Here is a 15,615-nt window from a genome sequence, read left to right as displayed (position 1 = left end):
ACCCTTTGCAGCAGCATTTACTGTAATGGACTCAATATGTTTTGTTTTTGTTTCCTTGTGTTGCACCAATATGTGACCATACATGGAAGACCTGACAGTTTCTGATAGACTGGTAATTGGGATGCACAGAATTTACAGCATCCTGGTAACTTTACAGTATCTCACTGTTTTATGGCCCACAGTAATTGGTTGTAGCAGAGCCATAACAGCATAGACAGCATCAAAAGGCAGATGACCACACCCACACATAGAAACACACACACACACACGCACACACACGCACACACACACACACACACACACACACACACACACACACACACACACACACACACACACACACACACACACACACACACACACACAGAGCACTATATGTCTTACCTATTCCTGAGTTTTCAGAATGATGTAGCTTCTTATTGTCCCCCTGCCCCCTCATAAATCATGGATGATTACAGTCAGTCAATAAAGCCAGATATTAGAGTCTCAGAAACTGCATTTTGATGCTACACTTGTTGGTCTATTAACTTTGTAAGTGACTTGAAGTAGTCAAAGTCAAAGAAAACTTTATTGTCATTCAGAACTACACAACAGTGTAGCTGAACGAAATTACAATGCTTCGTTCCCAATGCAGGAAACATTTGCACATATAGACAGAGAAAAATTAATAAAATATTACAGCAGAATTTTAATAAGTAGCAATTAGTAAGTAAAGTAGGACAGCAGTGACCCACACCCAAGCCAGAACAGGAGACAAGGAAGACAAGGAACAATATGAAGGTAATACTGTCAAAGTAAAATATAAGCAATAGCAGCATATCTATGAATGGACTGAATTACTGCACAGTTAGTATATTGCACTTTACAATCCTTCAGTGTGTGGGTGAGCTACCTTAGTATTGCACTTAGTTATTGCACATCCATAAAATAAGCCCCTTGATAAGCTAGTTATGTAACAGACGTCATGGTTCGTTTTTCCCAAGAGTTCAACAGTCTAATGGAGAGTGGAAAGAAACAGCTTTTAGTCTGGTGGTCTTACAATGCAGGCTTCTGTATCTCCTGCTTGAGGAGAGCCAAGTGTACAAACCATTGGCAGGATGCATTGGATTCCTGGAAATCTTTTTGGCCCTGTCAATGCACTGGCATTTGTGTAGATCTTCCAGAGGTGTAAGGGAAGTGCCAATGATTCTTCCTGCCACCTTTACAACTCTATTAAGACACTGCCAATCCTGATTGTCACAGCTGCCATACCAGACTGCAATGCTGTTGGTCAGGACACTTTCAATGGTGCTCCTATAAAAGGTCTGAAGTATAGAGCTTGGTAATTTTGCCTTCCTAAGTTTTCTTAGAAAGTGCAAGCACTGCTGAGCTTTTTTGACTGTACTGGATACATGGATTGACCAGGATAAGTTATCTGTGATATGAACACCTAAGAACTTTGTACTCTTGACCCTTTTCACTGTCATCCCTTTCATCATTAGAGGTTTGTGTGGTACTTGAGATCTTCTGAAATCAGCAGTCTTGCTGACATTCAGTGCTAGATTGTTGCTGTCACACCAGACCAGTAATTGATTAATCTCATTCTTGTAGGCCTCCTCCTCTCCGTCTTTGATCAGGCCTATAACAGTGGTGTCATCCAAAAATGTGATGATCCTATTTGTCTCATGTCTGGCCATGCAGTCATGTGTCAGCAGAGTGAAAAGGAGAGGGCTTAAGACACACCCCTGTGGTTCTCCTGTGTTCAAGGTGATACTTCCGGAGCTGTTGTCTCCCACACAGACCTTTTGAGGCCTTTCAGTAAGGAAGCTCAGAATCCAATTGCATAACTGAGAGTCTATGCCCAGTTGAAGTAGCTTTGATATTAGATTCTGAGGGATGACATTGTTGAAGGCAGAACTGAAATCGATGAATAGCAGTCTTGCATAGCAGTTTTTGTCTTCTAAGTGGGGCAGTGTTTCATGGAGAGCTAGTGAGATGGCATCCCCTTGTACTACGGTTTAAACATTTTACCTGGTGTCGTCTAGTGTTACTCTTGACTTCATCTAGAATTCTTGAGCATACTCATGTAAATGTATGGCAGTTCCCCACACAAAGACACCCTCTATCAGTCCCACCTGTCCATGATTTTACAGAATGACACTGATGCCCCTTATACCGGTTCTGTTCTTTCTAACCATTACAGAGTGCAGTCATTTAGTCAGTAACACTAGACATCAGAGTTTCACTTGTGGCATTGTTCACAAACTGCATACTGATACTAGTCCTTCCCTCTGTTAAGTCCTCAGTTATCACACAGAACTAAAGCACCGTGTTGTTAGTCAGCTGCTTCCTGTGCTATGATACAAGGTTTGAGTCCTTCAGTATATAACTTGTTAAGCAGTTAAGGTTAATATTAAGGTGTTTCTGGTGCCTGATGTTTCTAAACCTAATGGACTACTAACTTTTTAAGTAATTTATGGTAAAGTGTTCCTGGTGTCTATTGTTCCGCATATAAGTTTTATGTCATTCTTGCTGCAAAACCTGCTGTTCTATTAACTTTTAAGTAATAAGAGTAAGGTGAAGTAATTGTCCATTATGTCTAGAGCCCCCAAATACATATTTCATACAGCTAAACTTCCTGTTATTGTCCAATTACCTTTTTAAGTGTCTTTGTATAATATTTAAAATTTTCTGTAGTTTAGTGTTCTACCCTTGTATTTCAGGATTTGCTCATTAGTCCAGGGGAGGCTAAAGGTATGGGTCTATATTATTCAAGTGAAAGTGCAAATGTGCGACTACATAAAAGTTGACATATAATGCACGAAAGCTGGTTATCGTGAATGGCCGCGAAATCAAATTTTTTCCTAGGGAAAAAATTCACGTGGCCGTTCGCAAAAAAAAAAACTAAATTAAAATCATAAATAGGTGGGGGTGCTTTGCCCCTACACCCCCCCTAACTAAATATACCAACTCCGAGACAGCAACAGAAAGGGCAACTCCAGGTAGTTGGCCAACTACATCCTTGCCGTATGGCAAATACATCAAAATGCTCAAATGCATTTCAATGTATTTGTGTCACTCTTTTCGCATTAATATATGAGCACTTTCTCTGGAATAATATAGTCCCAAAGGTATGGCAGCCTTCCTCAGACACACACACACACACACACACACACACACACACACACACACACACACACACACACACACACACACACACACACACACACAGATACTCACCGTAGATCAGCCCTCTCTTATTTGATCACTCTTACAGACAAACAGGCAGACACACACACACACACTCACACACACACACACACACACACACACACACACACACACACACACACACACGCACACACACACCACATACACAGTCCAGCACTGTCTATCTAATACAATTCCCTGGCTCTTACCTCTAATAAAGTCTCATCCATTGAAAATGATGATGAACGTGCATGCTTGGATGAGGTAATTAGCTTATCCAGCTGAGCTAACTTATGCAACTGAGTGATTCTAAGAATTACTTAGCTGCATAAATGTTTTACTGCAGGCATTTCTGTGGGAGAGCACATGGCTAATTAGCATAGGTCACGCCCCTTGCAATGCCTCATTAGCATGTAACACTTCCGAATTGACAGCCCACTGTTGTGATTCTACAGACTACATAGAATCACTGAAGAAGGCCTGTCTCTGAATTGGAAAGGGCTGCCCCAGTGGGAAAACAGTTGTATTATGTCTTATCTCTGTAGTAGCCCTCTGTGAATCCCACTCAAAGAAAGTAAATCTTCCTCAGCCATGTATTTCTTTAAGGTGATTGTACTGGACACTCCGGACCTAAGAATGTAACTGAGTTTTTAATTTCTGTTCTTTTACAACTAAACACATGCAGATGAAACCTGTTTTCCAAATGCAGGCAAACAGGCTTCCACTCTGTATTCAAGGTGAGCCCTTACCAGGGAGCAGCAGGATATGGCTAACACTTCTTTATTTCTGGATTACATTGAACTTCATGCCTAGTATTCTGTTATCGCACTCACACATTTTAGACAGCTAATCCAGAAATATTTTCCCTTTCTATATCTTTACCCGCATGTCGTCCACAGATGTGACAAGGTTTCCATATTGCTCTGCTTAACCACTGCATGCTACACACTTCCTGTATCCTACTTCATCCCCCCCCCCCCCGATTTTTAAATGTTTAAAGGTTTCATTTAATTTTGCTGGTAAAGGAAACATGTCCCATGTTGTCACTGCTGCCTAGTTTAACTGTTGCTCTTCAGACTTGTTCTGCTTTCTATAATTACACTCTCCATCTCTCAAATTACTTTTCCCCATATACTCGGAAAGCTAAGCAGTGCATAAAATACTTATAATGGATCACTTTATTGACCAGTCTGACATAACTGCAAGTTGATGACCTTGGATTATAAAATAACCAGAGATGCTGCAAGAAAATATTTACTAAAATCAGGGTTTACAGATTATGATAATATCACAACAGATAAACTGACAGACTTAATAGTCCTTGCTTTCAGACTAAAATAACTTTATGAATAATCATGATCAGTGCAGAAACACTCTAACAGCATGCCAGTTCATGTAGCTATGACTGTCTAATAGTGCAAAGTAATTGGAAATTGGACTTTGTTTTTCACACAGTGTCTTTCACATTGAAAACTGTGACATATAGTACCATATGCAAACATGAACACATTCATTTTGGTGTGGATTATATTCACAGTAACAGTTTATTATTAAATACTTCATGACAGAGTAATACTTCTGGCACTCCACTATTTTTACAAATAGATGACAGGATTACCAGACTGTAATTTGCTTAATACACTCCAGTAAGAGCCTACTCATTTCAGAACAATAAAGAAAATAACATCCATCAGAGCAATAAAGTTACTAATGTTCTTCCAGATTGCTTGATGTCTGCATTACAATTTACAGATGCTCATCTGTATTTGCCACTAACTATATTTTGTACGTTTGTTGTTCACAGCCAAGAGGAGGTGTTGAAGATGGTCCCAAATACATAAGAGCTGCTGGTCTAATTGACAAGCTAAATGCACTAGGTAATGTTACAAAAATGTTTTTTTTCTGTCAATTAATTGTACTGTAGCTATTCCTTGCTTTAATTATTTTCCATGTATTGATTTCTGAATGAGGATTACTTTAATAATGCACTGCATCATTGCCTCAGCGTATAGGTAAATAATTCCGGAATGTCATGGATTTCACTTGTGTGGTATTTATATTAATGTGTTACACCATCAGCATCCATGATTTAAAAAGTATTAGTGGGTCTCATTTCCATATGGAATATTTACATCGATGTATGGTACGGACAGCAACTGTGATTACATTTTTTTCATGGATTTCATTTCCATTTGTGATATTTATATCAGTGTCTAATGCTAACAGAAACTGTGATTAAATATATTTCATGGATTTCATTTTAATATTTGATATTTATATCAATGTCAAATACTGACAACAACTGTGATTTAAAAAATGGTTAACACCAGGTGAAATACAAGCTAAAAAATGCAATACAGATGGAGTTTCTCAACTAGAAATGGAACATTAGAAGTCCTGAAAAGTGACTTTAGGATTGTTTACTTAGTTATGACCCATTATGTTCATCTTTCCTCTCATAACAACCTGTTTGAGTACACGATAGTTTCACATATATGCTGCACGTGTTGTCTTTGATGGAACATGCCTCACACTGTCCACAGCATTTTACTATATTGATAACAATCAAGGAGTCCAAAATAATTTTGGACTTGCAGGACAAGGGCGTGTACTCCTTAAAGTAATGGTTCCCAGCATTTCTTTTCTTGTCCTGTATTTTCTCTTTTGAAATGCAATATCATCCTTAGCCAGGTTGGTTCCAGCTTTTGTGTACCAAGGCAGCTTTAATAAAATTGAAGTTTGGCTACGGCACCATTTCACACCCTCACATTAGTGTGCAATACTGAATGTTATGGAAAAGCACAACAGAAAACCAACAACAGTTTGAGAGCTGAGGGAATAAAACCAGATACCATACAAAGAACCATTCTTTCTGGTAAACATTGAATAAAGCTGCAAATGATATTTGCAAATCCAATTTGCAAGTACTTGACAGAAATGTTCAACCTCTCTAAATATACATTCCTTAAAGATATTCCTATTTCAAGAATGAGGACAATGCTAAGTAAAAGAAGCCAGAACTGCCATAAATAATGAATACTCAGAGCAAAGATTGCCTGGTCAGTTCAGAACAGTAAACAAAATATCACCCATCAACACAATAAAGCTGTCCTTACAAACTGCTAGATGTTTGAATTATGTTTAACAAGCATTCATCTGTATTTGCAACTAACTATATTTTTTATGTTTGTTGTTCGTAGTCAAGAGGAAGTGTTGAATATTGTCCCAGATTCCTAAGAAATGCTAGTCTAATTGACAAACTGAATGTGCAAAGGCATCAAGACTGGAGCAAGAGGGCTTCCACACCCATGGTCTCTGTTAAGGTCGGATAGTACCCTACCTCCCCTTATAATTAACCCACCTGCATAAATACCTTACCCCCTTCTAATTAACACCCCTGCATCAACACCCTGCCCTCCTTCTAATTAACCCACCTTTATAATTTGTTTGAAAAGATTTTTCATGCATTTGCCCCCTCAAATGCCAGTTTTACTGCAACTGTTGTTACCTTGCATTTTTTCTAACTCTCATTTATTAACCTGTAAGTTTTTGCAATTTTTGTAATTTTGTGATTTTGTAATTTGTGTAATTTTCAATATCTGTATTTTTCTGGAGCGTTTCTCCCCAGGACTCCATTGAAAATGGGCTCCTCGTGGCCCAAAGGACCATCCTGGTAAACAAACTGCAAATAAAAATAAACATCTTACCCCCTTCTAATTCAACCACCTGCATCAATACCCTACCCTCCTTCTAATTAACCCACTTGCATCAATTCCCTACCCTCCTCCTAATTAACCCTCTTTTATCAATACCCTACCTTCCCTTCTAATTAACCCCCCCTGCATCAACACCCTACCCTCCTTCTACTTAATCCATCTGTATCAACACCCAACCACACTTTTTAAATAACACACTTGTATCAATAATCCACCCCTTCTAATTAATCAATCTGCATCAATAACTTTTTCCTCCTTCTAATTAACCCACCTGTACCAATACCTACCCCTCTTTCTTGTTAACTCACCAGCATCAATAGTCTATCTCTCTTTCTAATTAATATGCTTGAACTTACCCTACCCCTCTTTCTAATTAATCCATCTGCATCAATATCCCACCTCTCTTTCTAATTAATCACCTTTATCAGTACCTTAGCCCTCCTTCTAATTAACATATCTGCATCAATAATCTACCCTTTCTTCTAATTAACCCACTTGTATACCTACCCATCTTTCTAATTAACTCACCTATATCAATACCCTACTCCTATTTCAAATGAATATGCTTGCACCGGTACCCTACGTTTCTAACCCACCTGCATCAATATTCTACCATTCTTTCTAATTAACCCACCCGACTCTCTTTCTAATTAATCCATCTGCTGCAATACCCCACCCCTTCTTCTAGTTAAGCCATGTGCATCAATATCCTATCCCGTTTTCTAATTAATCCTCTTTCATCAATACCCTCCCCCTATTTCTAATTAACTCACCAACATCAATATTTGATAGTTGTTTCTAATCAACAATCCTAGCTTCCATTAGGGTAGCATACTATCACAAAAAGTGCCCTTACACTGACAGGAAAAGGATTTTGATAGCTGTTTCTAATCAACAATGCTAGCTTCCATTAGGGTAGCATACTATCACAAAAAGTGCCCTTACACTGACAGGAAAAGGATTTTGATAGTTGTTTCTAATCAACAATGCTAGCTTCCATTAGGGTAGCATACTATCACAAAAAGTGCCCTTACACTGACAGGAAAAGGATTTTGATAGTTGTTTCTAATCAACAATGCTAGCTTCCATTAGGGTAGCATACTATCACAAAAAGTGCCCTTACACTCACAGGAAAAGGAAGCGTCCAGCCTCTCATTATTTTCCTACCCAGTCGCTTACTGAGCCCAAGTCATTATCACTCTTCCTTGCAATAGTGGGCCCATCTGTAGTTTGCTGTGATGAGCACCTGGTCTACTTTCCTTTTTTTTAATTTAATTTGCATAGTCCAGCAAACCTGACGAGGACAAAATATGCTACAGGAAGAACAGGATAGGAAGTATTTCAAACAGTACTACAAGACACTAGTATAGACAGTGAAAGTCTTCAGATTCTTAGTAATTATCTCAGCTCTTCACGAAATACACATTCTAGTTTATGAGCACATAAGTGGATTATGAATTAAGCTTGTAAGCACATATCCATAACAGTATTTAACAATATACTATACTGTGTGAGACAAAATGCTGATTATTAAAAATATACTAAGGATAGATTAATTCCTACAGAATAAAAAAATCAGAAAGTTGGATAAAGGTGTTAACAATACAGAGAATTATGATCAGGTTTCCAAGCATAACTAGATTATTATGTGTTTGAGACATGGATGCTAAGAAATTCACCTTGAGAGTCAAGCTCAAGCAGTGAGTCTTGGTATCCACATAATAAAGGGATATGATCAAAGACCCGACCATAAATATTTATAGTTTATGGAGCATTATCTGCTCCATGTACTACTGATTAGAGGAAAAAAACTGCAAAGTGTTTTACTGGCTTTGAAAACCACTAAAGCACTTAATGAGTGCTGTCAGACAGCAGCACTCCTCTCACCTTATCTGCTTCAGAATTTTGGAGGGGACAGAGGATAAAAATTAGATACAGTTTTAAATATTCCTCTGATTCACATAAAATGTTAATAGAAGTTTTGTATCAAAATGGAAAATTTCTGAAAAATTAAATGTATGGATTTCTAATTTTGGCAGTTTTGACTGACTCTAATTTTCAGTGATTTGCAATCAAATAAAAAAAAAGTATAAGTGACAGAGGAAAATATAAGACAAACTTAGGGATAGTTGAGAGGTAAGGACAGAAGGCAGAAACTAAACTATTTTATTTCTCCTACAGTTCTTTGTCAACCAACTATTGTCTGTTAGTCTCTAGTGCGAGACCCGATCGCACCAGCACTTGGGAGTGTGACTAACATTTGTTACATACCCCCTCATTGCTGTTGCAATTATTTATTTGTTTATATTTGACATTCGTTAACCGTGTTAGTCCAACCGGACTGCTGAGCCCTTTTCAATTGGATACACAAGGAGAAAAGCTCTCCAGATAAACAAATACAAAAACAAAACACCATACAATATTAACATAGAAGTGTAGATACACAGGAGAAACAGAATACAACTTATAAGTGAACATGCTAGAATACAAGAGTAATACTGAGGGTTTAAACAGCCATGGTACATATTAAGTATATAAATATGATATAACAAGTTAGATTCTATCTAACAATTACCATCAGACAGAAATTCAAGGTTGGTAGAATATCACAAAGCCCTTAAATGAGTAGTTGTGGTAAAGTACGAGAGCTGAGAGGTGAGGGGGGAAGAAGACAGGGAGTAGTTTAGGTGGGAGTGGACAAGGACAGGTCCAGGAATTAGTAAATAAGTCCTTTAGAAGTTTTTTGAAGTTAAGGAAGTTGCCGTTTTTTCTTAGAGAAAGGGAAAGTCTGTTCCAGGCATTGGTGATGGAGTGGCTGTATAAATGTTTGTCGATATTTTTATTGGGTTTGTAGACATCTAAGATCTGTAGGTCTGTGCTGCGTAGGTTACGCTAAGGAGAGTAGGAAGTGATGAGGTCCGTGACAGCAGGACAGCGGGAGGGCTGATTTAAGATAGTGTGTGTGAGGTGGAGTTGGGGAAGAACGAGTTGGTTATGGAGCTCAGGCCATTGTAGGTTTTTTAAAGCTATGCAGTGATGAGAGAGGTAGGGAAGGTTGGCAGTGAATCTGGCTATTTTGTTTTAGGTGGTTTCAAGTTTAGCTAATAGATTGGATTGAATATTGGTGAGAACAGGGGCTGCATAAAGTAAGGTTGGGAGAAGGAAAGTCTGTGCTACAGAACGTTTGGCATTATTAGTGAGGTATTTTTTATGTCTGTGTAAGAGACCAAGTTTTTGGTGAGTCTTTTTGATGGCCTGCTAAATATGTATGTCAAATAGTATGTGGTTCAACAGAGATAAGTGTATTATTAAGAGAAGATACTATGAAGGTATTTTTGTGCTGCTGTAGAGATTTGGGAAGGAAAAATAGATGTTTTGTTTTTTAGGATTGAGAAGTAGTTGATTATTGGTCAGCCATTTTTTGACTGAAAGGAGGGAATCTTGAGTAAAAGCAAGGAAGCATGGAAAGTTATCAGAGCACGAGATAACAGGGGAGTCATCTGTGTATTGTATTACTGAGGAGTTTGGACAGGAAGTGTATAGGTTATTTGTAAAGATATTAAAAAGGAGAGGTCCAAGAATTGAGCCTTGGGGGGCACTGTTTGGATTGGGAGGAAGGAAGAGGTGGAAAGCCATTTGAAAGACTGGAATCTGTTGGAGAGGTAACTGGAGAAGCATAGTATAGTAGAAGAGGAGAGGTTAAGGGAAGACAGTTTTGAGAACAGTAGGATATGGGAAACGGTGTCAAAGGCTTTAGATAGGTCAAGGAAGAGTCATGAGACTAGTTTGTTATTGTCCTGTGCTTTGATGATATTCTGTGTAAATGAAATGAGAGCTGTAGAGGTGCTGTGGTGAGACCAGCAACTATGCTGGATGGGAGTTAACAGGTTGTCTTGTATGATGTGTTTGAGAAGGTGGTTATGAATAGATTTTTCTAGAATTTTGGATAAGGGTGGTAGCATGGCGAGAGGTCTGTAGTTGGTTGGTTGAGCTGAATTGCCACCTTTGCATGGTGTATGGCATAGGACTTTTTCCAGATGTCAGGGACTGTGTCTCTTGAGTTTACCTGTTTACTAATATGGAGACTGGATGTGCAACAGAGTTAGCTGCAAGCTTAAGGAACAGAGGATGTAAGTTGTCAGCAAAGGGGGAGCAGGTTTTCAGTTTGGGAAGAAGAGATTTGATGTATGCAGTAGGGACAGGTTTAAAACAAAGCTGAATGGAATTGGTAGAGGGAAGGGGATCAGAAGGGGAGAGGGAGGTATTGTCAGGTTTAGTTAACTCTTTTATAAAGTTGATGAAGAAGAATTTAAGAAAGGAAGTTGTGTTTATTGGTGAGCTGTTAGGACAAGGGCTGGGGGTATAAGGGTTGCCTGGATGTAAGAGTTTATTATACTATTCCAAAACATTTTTGTGTTGGAGTTGGGGTTATATAGTGTTTTTTGATACTATTGTTTTTTGTCCAGATTGAATTGTTTCTTGGTTAGGTTCCCAAGTTCTCTATAGGTTTGGAGTCGGTGATGGGAATTTGTTTTTTTTCCAGGTTTTCCAGACCCTGTCATATTTTAGCATTAGTTTACATGTGGATTGGGTTAACCATGGAGCAAAGTTTGTTTTTGTTCTTATTTTTCTAGTGGGGGCTAAAGAGTTTAGGATATTAGGGAAGGTGTTGTTAAATTTGGAGACAACATCATTGAGAGGGAGGTCATAGAGAAAGGACCAGTTAATAGAGGAGAAAAGATTATTGAAGGTAACTGGGCAAAAATTAGAGAGATTATGGCTGTCTTTATATTGGTTTGTTTCAACAGATGAGGTGAGTGTCGTAACACGTGGTTAAGGAAACGGTTACTGAGGGAGTCAGGTAGGGTGTTGGCATTGTGATAGAGATCTGGGTTAGAGGTGAGGATCCAATCAAGGGTAGTGCTGTTATGTGTATGCTTATTGATACCAGTGGGAGAGGTGATGAGTTGAAAGAATCCAAAGAGATTGATGCTAGTATTATGAGAGTAGGAATTAAGGGAGTTCCAGTCAATATTGGCTTCACCTAGGATGATAGTCTTATAAGAGATGTTTTTAGATGCCCAGGAGAGAAAGTGTTTGAGGGTAGACATGTTGTTGCCAGGCGGGATATAAATTATTACCATGGCTAGGTTTTTGTCATTATTTATTGGAGTGGATCTTGAGCTGGGGAAGTGCTTAACAAGTTTAACTTTTTCCTGACATTGGTGTGCAATTACAGTGCTCCATGTACTACAAATAAGATTCAGCAGCTTGCTGATACAGTAAGTCATGCTCAGCCCAGCATCTTACTACCTAACTCATCCAGTGGTGTATGCTCATTGCTTGATCTGAAGCATTTTTTCCAGCCAATCAATCAATCAATCAATCAATCAATCAATCTGTCAGTCAACCACCCAGTCCTGTTTTATTCAAGCAATGAAGCAATGGCATTCATCCTGCATAACATTTTTGCATCAAATGCATCAATCCCTGAGACCCACTCCAGATTGTTACTTTTTACCCCTAACTCTAATAATATTTGAAAAAAGCATTTGAAACAATAGTTGAATAGTAACAGCAAAAATAAAAAAAATGAATACCTGTACTATTGTCTGTGCAAGTATTGCTTTGTTGCAGTGGTCCACAGGGTGAAACAGGAACAGATAAAAACAATCAATTTATTTTTCTCTGTTGATTTTTTGTAGATTTTTAAAATCTTTTGTCCTGCTATGGAACAATATTGCAGGAATCAGTGCTGAAAGTACTGACATTTTTTTTACATCACAGCATGGTGTACCTGAGTTGGACCACGAGACTACAAGTCCAGATTGGGTGCACCATGTCACAAAATGAGAAAGCTTTTCTTTCAATGATTTATACCATGTAGCTGCATACTGACAGTAAAAAGATACAAAGAAAAATAAAAGTTATGTACTCACCATAACGATACATCTGTGTTGTGCATTTTCATTCTTCCTCAACAAATGGGTCTCAGATCTGGCCCTCATAGCTCACTTGGCTGCTTTCCTCTAGATTCTCTAGATTCTCTAGGGTCTGACTCTTGAGCTCCTCCCTTTACCCATAATGCCCATGACCACTGCATTACCTCAGATCATGTTTGCTGCTACTGTATTATCTTTGAAATATAAAACATTATAATAATACTGCAGAAAAAGAGGAATAGTAACAGAACAGGTGCTGAAACAGGAACTGTGGTTACTAACAAAAATTTTCATCAGGTCACTCTCAAAGTCATGGATAGGGAGAAGGTGGGGGGGTTGAGGAAGAAAGAAACTGGGCAACACAGATGCATAGTTATGCTGAGTACATAAGTTTCATATCTGATGTTGTCATTTTCATTAATTTCTCAATGAATGGGACAGACTCCCCAGCTACAGTAACTTTGGCTGGCCCTCATGGAAGGATCATCTGGAGAACTGCAGAATCAAAAGCAGCCCTGTTTCTGGAGATGATATCCAACTTGTAATGAGCAATACATGTATGAGCATTGGACCAAGTGGCAGCTGCGCAAATATCATCAATGAAGCTCTGGCCCAAAAAGCAACTGACTTAGCTATTGACCTAGCTGAATGTGCTTTTGGTTGTCTTGGCACAGTTAAACCCCTTGAACAGTAAACATGGGAACTACAATCTGTTATCCATAAATACAGGGTTACCTTACACAGTATGCCTTCCTTTTTCTTTCCTAAATTTGACATGTTGTTTGCCAATGAAGCTAACAATTGATTAACTTTTCTAAAATCTTTCATCTTATGAAGATATAAATGAAACTGACTATGTACACTTAAAAGGTAGATCATGTATTCGCCTTTATTGTCAAATTTAGGAAAGAAAACTGGCAAGTCGATGACTTGCTTGATGTTTGTTTATGAGGCAACTTTGAGTGAAAAGGAAGGAATACTGTGTAAGGTAACCCTGCATTTATGGAAAATAAGGCAGTTTTGAGGAGAGTGCTTTGAGTTCAGAGACTGACCTTGCAGAAGTTATAGCCACAAGAAAGACTGTTTTCCAAGAAAGAAATGTAAGATCTGCTTTAGCTGTGGCTCAAAGGGTGAATGTATTGAGCTTTGATAAACAACAGTAAGATCCCAAGGTGGAGTAGGATCCTGAATCAGAGGTCTAATAAAATGGTGCCTTTAAGAATTGCCTTGTATAACTTGGATGAAGCCAAAGAGAAAGCATGATCCCTGATGTGGAAGTTAGAGGTGGCTACCAGCTGAACTTTGATAGTGGAAAATCTAGCACCATTATGAAAAACTGAAGGGAGAAATTCTAAACCAGCAGAAACTGGAGTGGTGAAAGTAACCATTTCTCTCTGCTGATCCAAAAATATAACCTTTTCAGTTTACTCTTGTAAATCTTCCTTGTAGTGTGCTTCTGAGATGAAAATAAAATTTGGTGAACAGGAGAAAAAAGCCTGCCATGCCTAGCCATCAATGGAATTGGAGAAATCATGCAGTCAATTTAAGTTGTGCAATGTTTGGATGAGTCATCCATGATGGATGTGAAAGGAGGTCTGGACTGGGGTCCAGTGTCCATAATAGGTGAGACCATAGAAAGGGGAAATATACCTGTCGAGGCCAGCAGGGGGCGATGAAGATTACTTTGCACTTCAACTGGAGTGATTTCTGAAGAAATTTGATTACAGATAGGGGAGGATAAGGATACAGAAGACCAGAGGGCCAAAGATAGACTAGCGCATCTCTTGCAGACTGTCCCTGAGGGAGGAATTAGAGCAGAAAATCTGTTGCATTTGTTTTTGAGGGGAGAGGCAAATAAATTACAAGCTTGACTCCATTTGTGGAAGATCATGTTTGCCACTGATTGAGTGAGAGGCAACTTGTGAGGCATTAGGATAGCTCTGCTGAGCTTGTCTTCTAAAATGATGCATTTCCCTGCATGTTCATCACTATAAGAAAGCAGCTGGAGGAGACCACCCTCTGCCAAACTCTCATTGCTTCTCAGCAAAGGGAGTAAGATCTGGTTCCCCCTTGTCCACTGATGTACCAAACTACTAACATATTGTCTAATTTGGATAGCAACTGACCCAAGAGAAAGAGTTCTGAAAGGCCTGCAATGCTAAAAGGACCAACTACTCTCATCTCTAAGACATTTATATGACATGTGCCTTGAACAGTCCATCCCATGAAATGCCCCCACCCCAATTGGGAGGCATACGTGGTGAACACGGGGTTTGGGAAAGGAAGGACCAAGGGATGTCCATGACAAATCTTGTTGAACTGAACCTGCCACAGATGGGAGTCCCTGTAAACCTGAGATAGTTTTATAGGGTGTTTCAAGGGCTGTCGAAGAATGGACCACTGTACTGCCAGAGTCCACTGGAGAATGTACATGTGACGACAAGCAGTAGGTATCAAGGTAATTGCAGCAGCTGTCCACCCTAGGGCTTTGAGAATCAGTTTTATTGGGGAAGAGGGGTGAGAAAGAGCCTGTCTGACATGTAATCTCAAAGTGAGAATTCTGTTTTGTGGTAAGAGAATGAAAAGATTGACTGTACCTAGGAAAGGCCTATAAACTCCAAGACTTGAACTTGTTGAAGATGGGAATTTGAGAGGTCAGTGGTGATTCCTAGAGACAGAGGTAAATGAAGTAAGTAATCCCTGGCTTTTTCTAAAAGATACCTGGTTGATGTGGCGAGGAGCCAGTTATCTAAATAAGGAAACACTCT

The 15,615-nt window shown here is 38.9% G+C and overlaps 1 protein-coding gene across 1 annotated transcript in view; it reads left to right on the top strand.

Annotated features, from left to right (window-relative positions):
* The window catches only part of ARG1 (arginase 1), a 211,311-nt gene that overhangs the window by 60,788 nt on the left and 134,908 nt on the right, over positions 1-15,615 (top strand). The window contains exon 2 of the mRNA XM_044064577.1: positions 4,994-5,066. Within this exon, the coding sequence (XP_043920512.1) occupies positions 4,994-5,066 (73 nt within the window). The remainder of the gene's footprint in view (positions 1-4,993; positions 5,067-15,615) is intronic.

Source organism: Protopterus annectens, chromosome 1.part0 (assembly GCF_019279795.1).
Source record: "Protopterus annectens isolate FY-2018-M chromosome 1.part0, PAN1.0, whole genome shotgun sequence".
Lineage (NCBI taxonomy): Eukaryota > Metazoa > Chordata > Ceratodontiformes > Protopteridae > Protopterus > Protopterus annectens.
This window is presented reverse-complemented; position numbering and strand designations above follow the sequence as displayed.